This window comes from Pogoniulus pusillus, chromosome 34 (assembly GCF_015220805.1).
Source record: "Pogoniulus pusillus isolate bPogPus1 chromosome 34, bPogPus1.pri, whole genome shotgun sequence".
Lineage (NCBI taxonomy): Eukaryota > Metazoa > Chordata > Aves > Piciformes > Lybiidae > Pogoniulus > Pogoniulus pusillus.
Window position 1 is genome coordinate 13,861,113 of NC_087297.1, and position 17,559 is coordinate 13,878,671.

Sequence of the window (17,559 nt, forward strand, 5' to 3'; positions counted from 1 at the left end):
CCATCCCAGCCATCAGCACTCGGCACCAGAGAAGCTGCTGTGCTTACCTAGCATACGAATGTAGAGCGCAGTCTGGTCCGAGCTGTCATAGGAAATTGCTCCACGTCTCTGCCAAAAAAGGAAACAAAAAGTTAGGGTTCAGGCAAGCCAGAACTGAATTGTTCTCAACTCGAGATGAAAAGGACCTAGCAGCTGTCCATCTGCAGCCTGTGCATGCACTTTGCAAACATCCACACACGGCTGCTGGGCCAGGAAGAGTCTTTGTCTTCTCGGCTACTCCACGCTGCAAATCAAAGAAGTTTCTCCTAGTGCCTTTAGCCAGGTTCACTTTCCGGGCACAAGGTCCACTAGGAACATCTGCAGGACTCTTCAGTGAGTCAGTACAGAACTCAAAGGCTGAGAGACCCGGGGCTGTTTAGTCTGGAGAGCTGACATGGGGCCTCATCAATGCCCACAAAGGTCTGAGGTGTGGGTGTCAAGATGAAGGCTCCAGGCTCTGTTTGGTGGTGCCCAGTGACAGGACAAGGAACAACAGGCACAAGCTAAATGCAGCAGGTTCCACCTCAACATGAGGAGACACTTCTTTAGGATGAGGGTGCCAGAGCCCTGGAGCAGGCTGCCCAGAGAGGTTGTGGAGTCTCCTCCTCTGGAGGCTTTCAAAACCCACCTAGATGTGCTCCTGTGTGACCTGTCTTGGGTGAACCTGCTCTAGAGGGAGGGGTTGGACTCAGTCTCTGCAGGTCCCTTCCAAGCACTACCATTCTGTGATTCCATGAATAAATTCCCCAGATCATTAGGTGAGGTTCATAAGCACTCTGCTGCTTTCCAGGCACAAGCACAGCCACCTGCAGTAGGTGGGCTGGTTTGCCTCAGGAGTGAAGCCAGAGAGAGAACTGGGCAGGATTGTTCACACTGGGCTGCCCCTCTGAACAGCTCACTTGCAATTTCAGAGCACAGGAGAGTGTCATTTACCCTTCCAAAGGGCAAAACAGCAAGAAAAGCTTCTATTTCACCTCCTTTTCAGCACATGTTTAAGGAAAAGGAGAGGAAGAAGTCCAAAGTGCAGTGGAAGATCATTAATCCCTCCAGAACACCACCACAGGGGCTCCCGAGAAACAGGTGAAGGCAGTATCCACCAAAAGAGATTTTTCAGGAAGCTCTGCCTTAAAATCTTTTCCCAAGAGGACAGGAAGTTAAAGGCCATGCAAGGGGGGCGAGGTGCCAAAATAGCACAGAGAGAGAGAGATCTTCAAAGGGAAACAGCCTCAGTGATGCTGGGGAGCACAGGCTGGAACGCCTGGAAACGGAGCACCTGCTGCTGTTTGTGCCAAACAGAGACGTTTCCACTCATGTATCAGCTTCAGCTCACGGCTTTCCCAAGCCCCTCCAGAGCGCCGCAGCAGCACTGCTGCCGGGCACTGGGGCTGAGCAGGCACCAACTCGCCAGCTCTTGGACTGGCAAGAGCAACAGCTGCTGCTCTGGGGCTGGAAGAGAGGGAACGCTGCGGAGCTGGGGGCCACAAAGCTCAGCGCTCCGGCCGCGACGAACCAGCGCTGCTGCTGCGCGGAGCACACAGCCCTTGCCCTGCGGCGCAGGAGTCCATTCAGAAGCCAGAGGACAACAGCAGGCAGGCGTTTTTTTTACCTTCGGGGCTTTTCCACTCAAGACATTTGGCATTTATTCACCCCACAAGACAAGCCCTCACTCACTAAAACCACTGGGAAATGGCCGTTGCTGAACTCGGGCAAGGCACTGCAGACCACCAGCCCCGCTGTTACTTGCTACATCTTTCACTGGAGTCCAGGGAGGTGTGCTGAGAGTTCAGCAATCCAGGGCTAAGCTGACACAGTCCACCTCAGGAAGGTGACACTCACCAGCTGGAGGCATCAGCACATCCTCTGCAAACACCTGAGTGTGGCAGGTCTGTATTTTCCTCCAGATGAAGCTGTTTCACAGGAGCATCTCCCCAGGCACTCAGCTATAAACTCAGCTACTTTGAGTGACAGTTACCAACACCAGTGGCATCTCCACGAGCAGCTCCTGGGCATCTTCTCTCAGGTCCCCTTGGATGTTTCTCTCAGACATCCCCACCCCAGATGGTCAAGAGAGCTGATTCTGCCCCTCTGCTCTGCTGAGACCTCAACCCAGAGCACTGTGTCCAGCTATGGGGCCCTCAACAAAGGAAGGACATGGACCTGTTGGAGTGGGTCCAGAGGAGGCCACAAAGATGATCAGAGGCTGGAGCACCTCTGCTATGAAGGTTGAGAGAGTTGGGGCTGTTCAGCCTGGAGAAGAGAAGGTTCCAGGGAGACCTTAAGAACTACATTTCAGTATCTGAGGGGGACCTACGGGCAGGATGGGGAGAGACTGTTCAGAAGGGCCTGTGGGGGATAGGACAAGAGGCAATGGTTTGAAACTGGAGCAGGGCAGATGGAGATTGGACATCAGGAGGAAGTTCTGCACAGTGAGGGTGGGGAGACGCTGGAACAGGTTGCACAGGGATGAGGTTGAGTCCCCATCCCTGGAGACATGCCCCAGGCAGTCTGCTCTAGCTGCAGATGTCACTTCTGACTGCAGAGGGGTTGGACACGATGATCTTCAAGGGTGTCTTCCAACCCAATGTACTCTGTCAATGTGCATCATGTGGCATCATAAGATTTATCTAAAGTTTTATCAAGACAAAAACTTCAATATTTAACAAAACCAGACAAAGCAAAAGCTCAGAAACTGACCAGAAAATAGTGAAACAGAGCATGGTTGGCTTGAACTTACAACTACAGAACTGAGCCAGAATGGCAGGAGGACTCAAAAGCAGCAGGAAATAGGAGTGTATAAGCACCAAAATAAGCATCAGCCTATTTAAAACCAGCCACCAACAGCAGAGGGCTGAATGCTCAATACACTGTGGCAGCCAGCTGGAATTGCTCCTTTTTCCCACCTGAACATAATCTTTGACCCAAGTGAATTGCAGACACAGGCCATAGTATGGGGGCCACCCTTTATTAATGGAGATTAATTATTAACCCCTTATTATGGGGATGCTGCTGTTCTTTAGAAGGAGAACAAGAACTCCTAACCCTTGATACCAGCACACACTTTACAACCAGAGGCACCTCAGATGGTAACGTTACAGGGTGAAGCAGCCAGCCTCTCACCCAGGCAAACAGAACTGGTATTTCCACTCCTGTAACCCTGAAATCAACACCACAAAGAGGACATCCTGTCCAGGCAGCAAAATGCCCTGATTTCTACTATTCTCACCATGTTCTCAATTGTTTTTCCTTCTTTCCACCAAGCCTTTAAAGCCCTAGAAAGCCTAAACTCTGTTAGTACAGGCAGCAGGCGAAGCCCTGCCATTCAGAAGCCATTTCAGCTCCCTGCTGCTGGTCTCCTGCTCACTGGCCCTGCAAACACACTTCAAGGCAAAGCAGAAGTTGAGAGCCACAAAACCATGTCTGAACACTTAACAAACACAATCTGCAATGACCAATGCTGTGTTGCCAAAACAGATCAGACTAAAAAGAAAAAGCACTTGTGAAGCTCTTCAGGACCTGTTTCCAGCCAGCTACTCACACCCCCCAGTTAGTCACAGCACACCAACCCCCTGGCCTACCTTAGCAGTAATCCATTTGATAAGGCTCAGAGCTAAGCACCAGATCAATGCAATTCCCATTGGATCTCCCCACGGACCCGAGGCATAATCTCCTCCCCGATCCCAGCCCGTGCTGGAGGCAGTGTGAGGGCTGAGGAGCAGAAGGCAGCAGGCAGGGGCTGCCTGCACCCAGCAGCTGCCGTCAGCTGACGGCACAGCAATGCGCTCCGCGTGAGCCGTGCTGCCCAGCGTCCCCCTGCCAGCTCCACCTCAGTGCCAAGCTCCTACAACCCGAGGGCACAGGCAGGAGCGAAACCTTAGCAAGCCCCACAGCAATGCTAAAGGAAATTGAAATCATCATTACGTGCTTCTGAAAGAGAACTCTGGTGGGACTCTGGCACAGGTTGCACAGGGAGGTTGTGCATGTCCCCTCCCTGGCGGTGTTCAAGGCCAGGCTGGATGAGACCTTGAGCAGCCTGGGCTGGTGGGAGGTGCCCCTGTCCATGGCAGGGGGTTGGAGCTGGATGAGCTTGAAGGTCCCTTCCAACCCAACCCATTCTATGAATCTATGATCAGCACGCAAAGCAGCAGAGTTAACTCAGGACTGCAGGCTATCAAGTGCCTGTTCCCAGCAGATGTCTCCAGGGCTGACGTCCACAAGTTGCTTTTACCTTCGCTACCTGGAGCACCCCTCTGAGCTGAACTTCCAGACACCTCACAGACTGAGTTCATGTGGCCTGCAAAAAGCCTCTGCTGCTCTTTGTACAATACAGCTGTAAAGACCTTGGCTACTGATGGTTTGACCTTCCAACCTAGCCCATTCTATCAAACTTCCTGAACTGGGCCCTGCACCACAGGAGGTGCAAAGCTGCCAGAAAGGACACCGAACTGTCAAACCCCTGGGACTCTAGCAAGGATTAGAGTGCATCTGGTACACAAGACACAGCATGAGCCAGTTTCTGCTGAAAGGAGCCTAGTTAGCAGATACTGAAACTGCTCTGGAAACCAGACCCATGGAGATGATAAACAGGGACAATGAGGCAATTTGCTTCCAGCCTGAGCTCTCCTCCAAATAAAACTCACACACAAATAGCCTAAACACTTGGAAAGGTCAAGCATTTCTCTCTGTCACCACTATTTCCAATCCCTGAGCAGTCTTCTCTGTTTTCATGTCTCAAAAACACATGGAAGTGTTCTTGGAGTGTGGGGATGGTCTTGCATGGAGCAAGTCTTTCCTCCCCTGATATACAACATTATCTTAGCAAACACAGTGGCACCAAGTAATTCCTCCTTTGTCTTCCACCAGTAAGTGGTGTCATTCAGGAGCCTCCTCTTCCTGAAAGCTTTTCTTAAACCCATTGTCTCATGCACCACTTTAATACCAGCAGACAGAAATAAAAATCCCTGCCCATCTGTTAAGCATCACTCCAGCACTATTTGCTTTAACTATGGCTTGGAAAAGGAAGGACTTTCAGAAATAGGATTCCAAATTTGGGGACAAATGAAGACCTAACAGTGTCAGAAGCAGGGGAAATCAACAAAGAAGCTCAAGTGCTTCTTTGGGGGAAAACATAGATCTGAGTAACAGTAATAAGGAGCAGCATTAATAACAGTAACAAGGCTAAGGGGAAAGAAGTGATGGTTTACGAGAACTCAAAACAGTGAGGGCAGCAGGACAGGGAGGGGATTCTGCTCCTCTGCTCTGGTGAGACCCAACCTGCTGCACTGGGTCCAGTTCTGGTGCCCCCAGACAAAGAGGGACATGATGCTGCTGGAGCAGGTCCAGTGGAGACTATGGAGATGATCAGAGGCTGGAGAAGCTCCCCTATGAGGACAGGCTGGGAGAGCTGGGGTTGCCTGAGAAGGCTCCAGGGAGACCTTACAGCTGCCTCCCAGTACCTGATGGGGGCTACAAGAAAGCAGGGAAGGTACTTTTGACAAGGCTTGTAATGACACAAGTGGCAATGGCTTTGAGCTGTAAGAGGGGAGATTGAGACTGGGGATGAGGAAGAAATTCTTGACACTGAGGGCAGGGAGACACTGGAACAGGTTCCCAGGGAGGCTGTGGATGTTACTATGCTACTCAAGTTCTGGGTGTGCACTCGGAGACCCTCAGGGTGTGGACATCACCACCAGCTGGATCTTGAAATGGAGGCACACACCAAAAAGAAGAGCTGTCCTGCATGGCATCTTTGGGCTTGGAAATCACAGACATTCCCCAGGATGCTTCATTTTCTTCCTTTTTAGCAGGTGGTTCTTCAGCTTTTCTAGAACTCGTTTTCTCAGTGCCTGCTGAAATCCCATGTCTGCTGAGGACTGGAAATCTTGCCTCAGCACTGCGATCTAGCACACAAGTCATCCTCTGGCTCCTCCAGCCCTACCATCAGCTCCAAGACACAAGTGCCTTTTCCAAACAGCAAAGCAGCAATCTCCCAGTGACTTCAACACAGACTTACTTGATATGTGACACTGGGGATGGATCTGTTTTGCCACCACTTTTGTGTTTGCTGAGTAAACCTTCCTGTGCAACTGCTTCTAAGGCCAGAATTCATCACCTCATCAGCAGAAGGCAGCTCTTAGCCAGGTTCCACTAAGGAATCTGCCAACAACACCACTGTGAAACAGGCACTCCATGGGCCCAGCTCCCAAGGACTCAAAGCAGCTCTCCACTACATGTAATTCACAAGGATCCCATTATTCCCATTCTTTCCAGGGATGCTCCCAGCCATCTGCAAGGCTCCACATGGCAGCTCATTACTCTCTATCAGTGTCCTCTGCTCTCTGAGGCAGCAAGTGCTGGATCCCAGTTTTACTGGTGGCTTTCTGAATCCTCATCTGTTCCCATCCTTTCTCTTTCTCTTTTTAAATCCATTCCAGCAGCCCTGAAGCATGACTCAGTGTTGCCTTACAAACCCCAGCAGCTACTATAGCTACTGAAGAGGCTTTAAATGCTCCCCCCCCACAAAAACCATTTCATTAACACCTACAGGAAAGGCAGAGCAGAGGCAGCAGCACTGTATTTCAGACATCAGGATGCTCCTGTTGAAGTGCAGCAGGGCTCCTCAGACCTGCATAAAGCCTCCTGTGGTGATGGAGAAGTTGAAGGCCCACAGCTAATCTTCCTGCCTTTGCAGACTGACCTGATTTCACATGCACACACTCATACACCTGGCCCAGAAATCAGATCTCCATGGAGCCTCCTTCGCCCTTCAAATGGCACAGAATGGGCACAGAACAGAAGCTTGTGGCACACTGATTTCTAGGCTACACTTCTGACTTGTTATGGACCAGCCAGGGAAGTTAAAAATGTAAAGACAGCAGAGGAATAAACCCATCATTTACCAGCTCATCAGCACGGAGTGAAAAACCCCACAGCTCTCAGCTCATTTCCATCCTTTCATCGCTTCTCTCCCTCATTATCTATCATGTGTGATCTCTCTCTCTCCAGCAGACTTCACTAACAAAGAATAATTAAATGGTAATCTGTGAGAAGGATTCTTCAAACTGTGGGCTGCTATTACTGCAGCCCAACCCAACCACTGAATGCTGCACTCCAGGGAAAAATCAATTCCAACTATTCTAGCTGCTTAGTAATCAAGCTACACATCAGCTAGTAAGCAAGAAGCCATGAAAATTAAAGGCACTTAGCAAAATTCACCTCCTTTACTACACACAAGTCACCATTAGTATTTATTGCAACTAAACTCCAAAGGCTGGGTGATCTCAAACCAAGAGTTCAGAACTCCAAAGCCAGGCTGGATGAGGCCTTGAGCAACCTGCGCTAGTGGGGAAGGTGTCTCTGCCCATGGCAGGGGGCTGGAACTGGATGAGCTTTAAGATCCCTTCCAATCCAAACCATTCTGTGAATTCATCAAAAATCCAAGGAAGGCTGCAGATGCAGAGAGAAGAATTTAGCAATTCCCTGGAAGCTCACTTCTCAGTTTGAGAGATCTTCCAGTTCAGTCTTCAGTAAGAGAGGAAAAGAATTCTCCTTGGAAAAGAAAGGATCAAATCTCTGTGAAGGAAGCCAACAACCTGCATTTCCATACCATCATTCCTCAAACTGTAACACAATCAGAATGGTTTGGGTTGGAAGAGACCTCCAATGGTCACCCAGTTCCAACCCCCTGCATGGGCAGGGACATCCCCCACTAGGATCAGGTTGCTCAGCATTGTGTTCAGCCTGATCTTGAAGATCTCCAAGCATGACTCCTTAACCACCTCCCTGGGCAACCTGTTGCAGTGTTCCAGCACCCTCATGGTGCAGAGCTTGTTCCTAGCTGGTAGAATCAGTTCTGAGCTGCCCAGATCAAGAGAAACAAGGAATTACTGGAGGAACTCTTGTAGAGGCTACGAAGACGAGGAGGAGACTGAGGCATGTCTGACATGAGACATCACCTGTGTAGCTCTTTGTGGACTCATCAGCTGAATAGATTGAATAAAACCAAAAGCAGCCTAAAAGCTCTTGCCTGGCCTCCAAGCCATGTGTGATTCCCCACAGCTGCGAGCTCACCTACCTCTAAGTGTAAGAAACATCCACCTGCCCGATTCTGGACTAGCAAGGTCTCCCTACTCCAGCACTGCTAAAAACCACTTCAGCATTCTCCTAGGCACAGGGGCATGTGCTCCAGGTTGAGAAACAATGCAAAATGTTGAAAAGGCTGTAATAAGATCAACTTTGGTTCTGGTTCCTTGATAGCCATTACACTGAAGTATGATGTTGTCAAAAAAGATTAAATTTCCAGGGGAAAGCTGGAAGTCTCATTAATAAATTAGGCAGAGATGGCAACAGAACATCTGAAATAAATCATCTAGGGGGTTTGTTTTCATCTCCTGTGATCACTGTCATTAAAATAACTGAGGGACTGCACAGGACCAACAGTGAAGCTGCATGCTGTCCAATTCACAAATCAATGAAGGATTTACAAACTAAAAGCAAGAACTGACCTCAGCAGTCACCACTGAGCTTATCAAGAGATCCAAAGAAAGATCACTTTGGCCATGCCCAAGCATTGCACAAAAAAAACAAGCAGCAGCACGAAGCATCGGGGACACAAAAAGCTGAAGAGAAGTTATGCTGGCCAACTACATTCGACTTCTTTCACTTGGAGAATCATTTCACGCTCAAAAAGCCAACACCAAGCAAAAGAAAGCCTCAGCATTAGCAGAGGTAATTTCTGCTGCAGTGTTCTCTCTGGAGAAAATCTGCCTGGAGACTCACCTGTACCAAGCTCCTGTCTGAGAACTTGTTCTGCACCATACCAAAAGCATGCTTGGAGCCTTCCACGCATCTCCCCAGCACCTAACTAAACTTCCACCCGTTAAGCTGCCCAAACTGAACAGAACCGGTGAAGCAGACCCAGCAGCTGAGCTGATAAACACTGGCCAGGTCCTAAAGAGCTGGTGAGCTGAAACCCAGCCCTTGCAGCACCTTCTCCCTGTGCTAATCCAGGAACTATCATGCTAACCTGAGACTTTCAAGACATTTCCACATTTGTAAAGCATGCAGTAACTGCCTCCCATTAACACTGGGTGCTAACATGAATCTAAAGACTTCTCATCCAAACCCTCAGCTATTCACTTCAGCATTTCGCCCACTCTAGCTAAAGCTGACCCAGTAACAGCCAGAGTTATTCAGTGGTGTTGTGGCTTCAGTCTGCAGGTGCTGAACTGAAAAAGGCTACTGTGTTTGAGACCAAAATACACTGAAAGGGTTCAGCCTTCCATGGGAGAGACGTCAGCACAAGAGATTTCTTTTGCTTGAGCACAGAGAAAGAGGTTTTAGTTTGTTTTAAATACATCAGTACTAAGAAAGAGGCAGCTGACAAAGGAACAGAGGAATTAAAAGCTCAAAACTAAGAGGGAAAAAAATCCTAATGATTGCAGGCCCCTGTTAGGGGGAGGCATGGAAGGAGTGATGGAAACAGGCATACAGAGGAATTGTTCTATTAATAGATGAATATATTTCTTATACACTTCACAACTGACATAGACAGGAAAACAAGGTGGAAAGCTACTAAAAGTTTAGAGAGATCTCTAACTGCAACTGAAATCCTTCCACAGCCTCCTCAAGCACACAGTATCTTTGGACAGACCTCTCAGCATTCAATGCAAGTCTGCATTTTATGGTATTTACAACATTTCGAGGCCTCCTACAATGAAAACCCACTTCCAAATACTTCTTCTTGCAGGGATTTCACAGCAGCAACCCTCTGAATTTCATGTTCCCCTGTGAAGGTAAGAAGATGCTCCTTCCAGCGAGCTGAAATGGAACCGAAGACTCCAGCACTAAAATCAAGCTCCTTCGATAGGACTGCACAGATTGGCGCCTGCAAAGCCGAGTGCCATCGCCCTCGAGTGATCCTGCAGGGATGCTGAAGAGAAGCCACACAACTATTATTATTATTATTATTATATGGTTTTCTTCAAGGAGCAAGAATTGCAGCGTTACCAACAAGAATGTTTCTCTCTGAAGCTCCTTGCCACCCACTGGACACCTGTCAGTCTTGGCACTGGCCTTGATGTGCCCATGTAAAGAAGATTTTGCATGGCGTAGCCCTCTCTTGACCAAATTAGGCTAACCTCATCTGCATTGACATCAGTGCCTATAATTTTGGAATCTCATCGACAGAAATAGCTTTATCACAGGGCCCAGCATACAAATTAAGCATCTGTATAGGGCATGCTGAACTTGGGGAAGTGATGAAAAGCTGGAGTGGAAAAATCTTCGCATACGCTTTGAAGCTCTAATTAAGGCAACAGTTAACGGCTTGGGGTGAATTTATTATTTGAAGCCTTGGGTTTAGTTCAGTTGCAGTCGTTTGTTTGCACACAAAACCTCTCATTTTAACCAAAACCCCTGGCTGCTGTGCAGCTTAGCAGTGAAGAGTTCAGGTATTTAGAAATCACACCAATTTTTGGCACGAGGGTTGGACTCCATGATCTTGGGAGGTCTTTTTTCCAACCAAAATGATTCTGCGCTACCAGATCCCAGTTTGATCTCCAAATCTGGGATCTCATTTTGGGAGTGGCCTGAATTTCAGCTTGGCAGAGGACTGACTGTGTGGTCTCTATGCACCAAAACTATGAATACTAACAGTAAGTGATAGATCCTGAAGAAATGGCCTGAAAGTTGCACCAGGGGAGGGTTAGATTGGAGAGCAGGAAAAGTTTCTTTGCTGCAAGAGTAGTCAGAGATTGGCACAGGCCGCCCAGGGAGGTGGTGGAGTCCTCATCCCTGGAGCTGTTCAAGAAATGTGTGGCCATGGCACTTGGGGTCATGGTGGTGTTGGGTTGAAGACTGGACTTGATGATCTTAAAAGTCTCTTCCAACCCAAACCATTCTACGAATCGGTGAATGGCAGAGACAATGAACTCCATTTGTGTTGTCTGACTGAGGCGGCAGGGTGAAGTCTGGGATACTGCCTCAGTCTCCTCACGGAGGCTGTGATCTACTTTTATAGAGGGATTTTGGAAAGTGGAATGATGAAACAACTCAGCTACATAAGCAACCTCAAAAAGGCATTTGGGAAAATGAGGGATGAGAAAGAGGAGTAACTTGCACAACTGCAGCATAACTCCAGGCTGCTCAAGGCTCTGTCAGAGCTGGGAGCTTCCAGATCAAAAGGCACAGAGCACTGCTTGTCCCATTCTCTGAGGGAAAGGAGGATCTGCTGTCACTTACTTCTCCACGTATGATGGAAGACAGACACGAGCCTCAACATAATTAAAGCCTTTCTCATCTTATGAAGGAGTTTGAAGACTTATGGAAATAGAGATGAGCACATCTGACTGAGGATCAGAACAAAAGATGAACAGAAAACACTAACAAGATTCTTTTCTTTAGAACAGTTCCTGGATATGGACATCACTGCTCCTGAAGGGAAGACTGCTGGAAGCACTGAGCCTACCCACAAAGGGTAGCTGGAAAAGACCTCCAAGATCACTCAGTCCAACCATCAACCCAACACCACCGTGGCCACTACATCATGTCTCAAAGTGCCACGGCCACAGGTTTCTTGAGCAGCTCCAAGGATGGTGACTCCAGCACCTCCCTGGGCAGCCTCGTCCAATACCTGACTAAAACAGAAACACAACCCCAGGAATCCTGAACCACAGAATGACTGCGGAGGGAACATGAGGGGCCAACCTGTGGTATACACAGCACAGCTTTGCCTCTCATGGTCTACAGCAGCCTATCCATGCCTAATTAACCGACCCCTTTCTGTACTGCTTCCTACACAATTACCAGAGTTTTCCAGGTGCAAAGAATCTCCTCCCATCCTTCCATTCCCTCTTTTCCATCATATCCTACCCAGTATTAGCGTAGGTGAGCAGGGAAAGAAAGGTACCAAGTACTTGAGGTGGGTGTCAGTTTCTTCTCCCTAGTAACAAGTGACAGGATGAGAGGAAATGGTCTCAATCACACCAGAGGAGGTTTAGGTTGGATACTAGAAGAAAATTCTTCCCTGAAAGGGTGCTCAAACAGTGGAACAGGCTGCCCAGGAAAGTGGCTGAACCCCCAACCGTGGAGGGGTTTTGAAGCTGCAGAGATGTGGAGCTGAGGGCCATGGCTTAGCACCAGCCTTGGCAGAGTTAGAGAATGATATACTCCATGAGCTTAAAGGGCTTTTGCAAGTGAAACCATCCCGTGGCTCTAGGAGAAGCCAGACACCTCCTTGCCTCCCTCTCCAAGCAGCAAGGAGACTGTTTTCCCTCCCAGCCTGAGGGTTCCTGCTTTGGCATGCAGATGCAAAAGTACATGCATGAGCTGCACCAGTTTGGACAGAGCTCTTCAAAAGTAACCTATCCAATTTCCCTGCATCTCTCAACCTGGCCTGGCAGATTGCTGGAAGGCCTCTAGAGAGCAAGGTGGGATCATGCCCAGCAGATCAGCATACGCTGGGCACCGAGATCATTGTGTCAGCAAGGCAAGAACATGGCAACAGCCTTCCTGTGTGCAGCAGAGCTGTGCAAGTCAAAGCCTGCCACACGTGTGCAGAAGGCTCCTCTGACTCCCGAGCACCTTCCCCAACAGAGAACACGAGGTGAGCTGACTCATTGCCTCAATGTGCACAGGCAGCATTTCAGCAGGTAAGGGACTGCTTTTTCTTCCCTTAACTGCAGCTATTGTCCAACTCCATCAGACCAAATCAGTCTCACCCCAGTGGGGTCCCCCGCAATGACAAGAGTCCTGCTCATACTCATTCAATAGATCTGGTGTCAATCCACATGCCTGAAAAAAATGTCTGGGAGAAGAGAGGGAACTGATCTGCTTTCTGGAGTAACCTGGGTTTTGTACCTCTGGTCAACACTGCCAGGTGAGCTACCAAAAAGTGTCCAGCACTGAGAGCATCCTAAGGTGAGGAGAGAGCACAAAAGAGTGGCCAGAAAGAGGAGATGATGTCAAGCATCACACAGACCCCTAAAGAGCCCTGCAAGGCACATGACATGGCTTCTCAGTTCTGTCTTTATTATCAATTAAGTAACAGGCCCATTATATCTGTTGACATAAAAGGCTAATTCACAACATCTAAAGACAGTTTAATCTTTAACAGAATTGATAAGGCTCTCGTTGGTATCTGGATAAAGCTGCCTTTAGTATCTTGGACAAAGCCATCCTCAGTTTCCTGATAAAGCTATCTTCAGTACCCTCATTAAGTGCCTTCTAAATCCACAAAACACTCCTCGGGGATGCCACCAATTCTTTTTTCCTTGCCCTTCTCTATCTAGATTTCTGCAGCGTATCAACAACCCTCAACTTAATTCAAGTGTCAGAAGGCAGCTCTCTGAGAGAAACGATGGCAGGTTGTGGAGCTGTGTGCTGCTGACTTTACATGAGGTTCTCTATTGTGCTGGCAAAAGAACAGTCTGTCTGTTAGTGGAACCAACCGTCCTTAACCCTAACAGTGGAGAAGGAAGGCAGTCGGGCATTCACTGGTGAGGCTTTCTGTCTCCAGCCATTCCCAGAGGAGCAGATCCTCGAACTCACTCTGTCAAGAGGCTGCTTTGAGGAACAGCACCAATCCATGCCAAAACACCATCAGAGTAACATACTTGGTTAGCATACAGAGACAAAAACCTGGGTTAGAAAGCAAAAACCCTCCTGAAGGTACAGCGATCAGTCACTGGTTTTACAGTGCACCACCAGCAATGTTTGCCACTCTCAGGCACTAAAGAAGACCTTCACTTCTGCTTTCTGCACCAGCAGAAAAACATCACAGAATGGTAGGATCATTCAGTCCAACCTCCTGCCACAGCAGGATCATCCCAGGGCAGGGCACGCAGGAAAGCGCCCAGGTGGGCTTGGAATAGCTCCAGGGAAGGAGACTCCACAGCCTCTCTCTGCAGCCTGCTCCTCAAAGTAAAGAAGTTTCTCCTTCTGGTCCTGTGGCACCTCCTCTGCTCCAGCCTGCCCCTACTGCCCCTTGTCCTGCCCTTGGCCATGCTGTGTCCTCCCAACACTGCCCTGCACACCTTTATGACCAGGAACGAGGGCAGCCCTCAGGCTCCTCTGCTCCAGGCTAAAGAGCCCCACAGGGAGAGTGCCACTGCCTGCGGCAGCTTTGTGCCTCTGTGCTGGACTCTCTCAAGCAGTTCCCGGAGGTCCTTCTTAAACTGAGGGGCCCAGAACTGGACACAGTATTCCTGATATGGCCTCACCAAAGTCACTGTCACAAAAATACTGCGAATTGGAATGAAACCTACAGAGTTAGTGCAAACATGCAATCTTTAGAGGAAAGCTGGATGAACAAAACCAAGAGAGCGTTAAAAGCTTTAATGCCCTCCACAAGTATGAACAAAAGCTGGGGGAGAAAGACCCTTGTGGATTCCACCAGCTCTCATTATGCTGCTTCACCTGCTGGGCTTGAGCAAAAGCAAGAGAACACAAAATGACCTGGGTTTGCCACCAGGCATTTCCTAAATCAAACCCTTTACATCAGTACTATCCATAGTGGATGGATCACTGCTGGAATGGGGAACTTGGAAGGAAGCTCCCTTTAAAGAAATTCCTTCTCTGAGGAAAGGATTTATCCAGCTTCTGCAAACCTGGGAACTCCTGAGATAGCAAAAACTATTGCAGTTGCAACTGGAGCTGTTTCCATCTGCCAGCATGGAGACAGCTCCTGGAGAGCTGCTCTGGGAGCACCAGTGCACAGCCACGCTGATCTGTGCAGGCAACACCGAGGCAGTTGGGGTTCCCCCACAACCAGCCACAAAGAACAAGACAGAGCCACCAAAAAACAGCCTACATGTTCACTTCAGAAGAAAATGACATTTATCTTTCACTTCATCTGCATACCCTGAAAAACCAGTCTGCAGGAGACCCAAAGCTGAAAAACATTCTGTAGGCCTCATCTTCCAGAAGGGAACTTAACAGCTGCTTCAGCTTCCCTTCCTCCTGCTCGGTTTCTTACAACCACATTTGCCTCACCAACAGGCTCTTAAGTAACTGACACCAATTCCAAAGAGGAATCACATGACAGAGCCTAGCTGCTTAGAAGAGACCTTCAAGATCATTCAGTCCAACCTTCGACCCAGCACTGAAGGGTCAGCACTAACCCATGTCCCTAAGCACCAGCTCCACAGGCTGCCCCAGCACCCCCGGAGATGGTGACAGACCAGTCCAATGGTTTAGTGAGTAAAGACTCCATTGCATTCAGCCTAAGCCTCCCCTGGCACAGCATGTACCCATTTCCTCCAGTCCTGTTGCTTGCTACCAAGGAGCAGAGGCTGCCCCCTCCTTGCTCCAGCCTCCCTTCAGGTAGTTGTAAAGCGTGATAAGGCCTCTTCTCCAGAGCTCCCGATGGCCAGACAGGCTGATGAAGAAGACAGTGCAGCCACACCAGCTTCATCTGAGGGTGTGGGAGGAAGCCACACTGGTGCCAGCACATCGATGCAATGTGGTCCCTGCAGATGTGCTCCTGTCGGGGCTGTCAGCTGCCTTTGGAGATACACATCAGAGAGCAGGCTGGCACCTAGAGAACAACCCCCCAGGTGGTGGTGTGTGGACTGCAGCACAGTAAGGCATCTTGAGAGACACACTGGGCTGCCTGCCTTGTGGAGCCCAGACTCTTACACACCCCCATGACACATACCATCATGGGTTAATTAGCATTCATCTGTGCCCCAGGGCCTCAGGAGCCACTCTCAGAGCCTGGAAACTCCTCCATACCTTCCAGACAACATCCTTCTGCCATGATTTTGGCTGTGCAGGACAATTTAATTGCAAAGCTTGTCCATTCACAGAAACTCTTTTAAACCACCACTGCTTCCTATATTAGTGTGTGCCAGTGTATGTGCACCTGATGGAATGACCTATCTAGTTCTGGGCCTTTTCCTGCCAACAGAAACCAGCCCAGGGTTGCACCTGGGCTATTTTTGGTACCCTTCCAAGGAACTGAAGGACAAACTCAAAGCATGCAGAGCTGTTAAATACCACCACAGAGGAACTCCTATCCCAAATATTTGAGAAATCTACACAAGTGCATCCCTCTCTACTTCCTTTCTTTGAAATGACAGGCTCTGCTGTGCCTTCTACTTTGCCTTCCTGCCAGCTTCACCTGAACACTTCAAAGCCACCTGAACAGTTACCACAGTTACCTGCCTTCCCCTGCTACTGAGCACTTCCAACCCAAGACATTTTATGGTTCTGTGGTGGCTGCAGGGACCTTAAAGATCATCCAGTTCAAATCCCTCTGTAGTTAGCAAGAACATCTTCAGCTCAACCAGGTTGCTCAAAGATCTGTCCAAGCTTGAATGTTTCCATGGAGAGGGCAGCTACAGTCTCTGAGCAACCTGTGCCCATGTCTCACCACCTTCACTCGAGAGAATTTCTTACTAATCTCAGCTTAAATCTGCCCTCCACAAGCTTCAATCCGTTCCCTCTCACTCTATCACTGCAAGCCCTTGTAAAAAGTCCCTCTCCAGCTTCCTGTAAACTCTCTTCAGCTACTAAAAGGCTACAGCCTGAAGCCTTCTCTTCTCCAGGTTGAACAACCCCAACTCTCAGCCTGGCCTCATGGCAGAGAGCTTCCAGCCCTAGCATCATTGCTGTGGCCTCCTCTGACCCTGCTCCAGCAGCTCCTATGCTGAGAGCTCCCAGAGATGCAGCCCAAAAGGCAGAGGCAGGACCAAGAAGCTGCTGGTGCATGATGTGCTGGGAACACCTCAAATGCCACCCAAGGGCTGCATGTGAGGTGTTGCCTGCATGTCATGCACCAGCTGCACCCCTGCTGCATTGTGCTGGAGATCCAAGGCAGAGCAGCAGAGCTCAGGGGCCCCAAACTGGGAGCACAGCTCATTCTCTCATCTCCAAGCCAACACCACTGAGCAGACAGACACAAAGCACTTCACATCCTTGCGAGCCTGCAGGAGAGGGTTAGAAGACCTCAAAGACCTCCTGCAACAAAAGACGAAGAGCTGTCCCCCTGCTCTGGCAGCACCAGAGGCCACTCCATGGTGTGAAAATTGATACAGAGCCACTGCAGGAGCGGCTGAGGAGCCAGCTCGGTGTTGGAAACGGTAACTCAGCAACTACTGCCTCACTGGAGGCTGCTCTGTATTGTGTAGGCACTGTCATACTCCCTGCAGCACGATCTTTTTCCATCCCCTGCAGAGAAGCAGCAGCACAGCCCACAGCCAAAGAATCTCTCTGCATGGCAGCAGCACTGTGTGACAACAGACGCAAGCCTAGGTGCCCACAGCTTTCTCCTCCGGGCCAGAGCTGCCTCCCTCTTTCTCCCGAAGCAATGAAGTCAGAGGAATTCACAGGCAGCAGAGACCTGCTTCAAACCTCAGCAGCCAATCCCTCTGTGGCACCAGCTCTGTCATTAACACTTTGAGTCAGGTGAAGCAGCAGGCCCCGTAAAGACTCCCAAAACTTCCCGAGGGTGTTCAAGAGGCTGTACCTGGGGACGTGAAGAGAGCCATGCCACAAAGCAGGCTGCAGCAGATCAGAGAGATG

At 49.4% G+C, this 17,559-nt stretch overlaps 1 protein-coding gene across 2 annotated transcripts in view; it reads right to left on the reverse strand.

Moving 5' to 3' along the window:
* Positions 1 to 17,559, reverse strand: part of PDE7A (phosphodiesterase 7A) — a 55,450-nt gene that overhangs the window by 23,635 nt on the left and 14,256 nt on the right. For both annotated transcript variants that reach the window (XM_064170610.1, XM_064170609.1), the window contains exon 2: positions 48 to 108. In XM_064170610.1, coding sequence (XP_064026680.1) covers positions 48 to 108 — 61 coding nt within the window. The remainder of the gene's footprint in view (positions 1 to 47; positions 109 to 17,559) is intronic.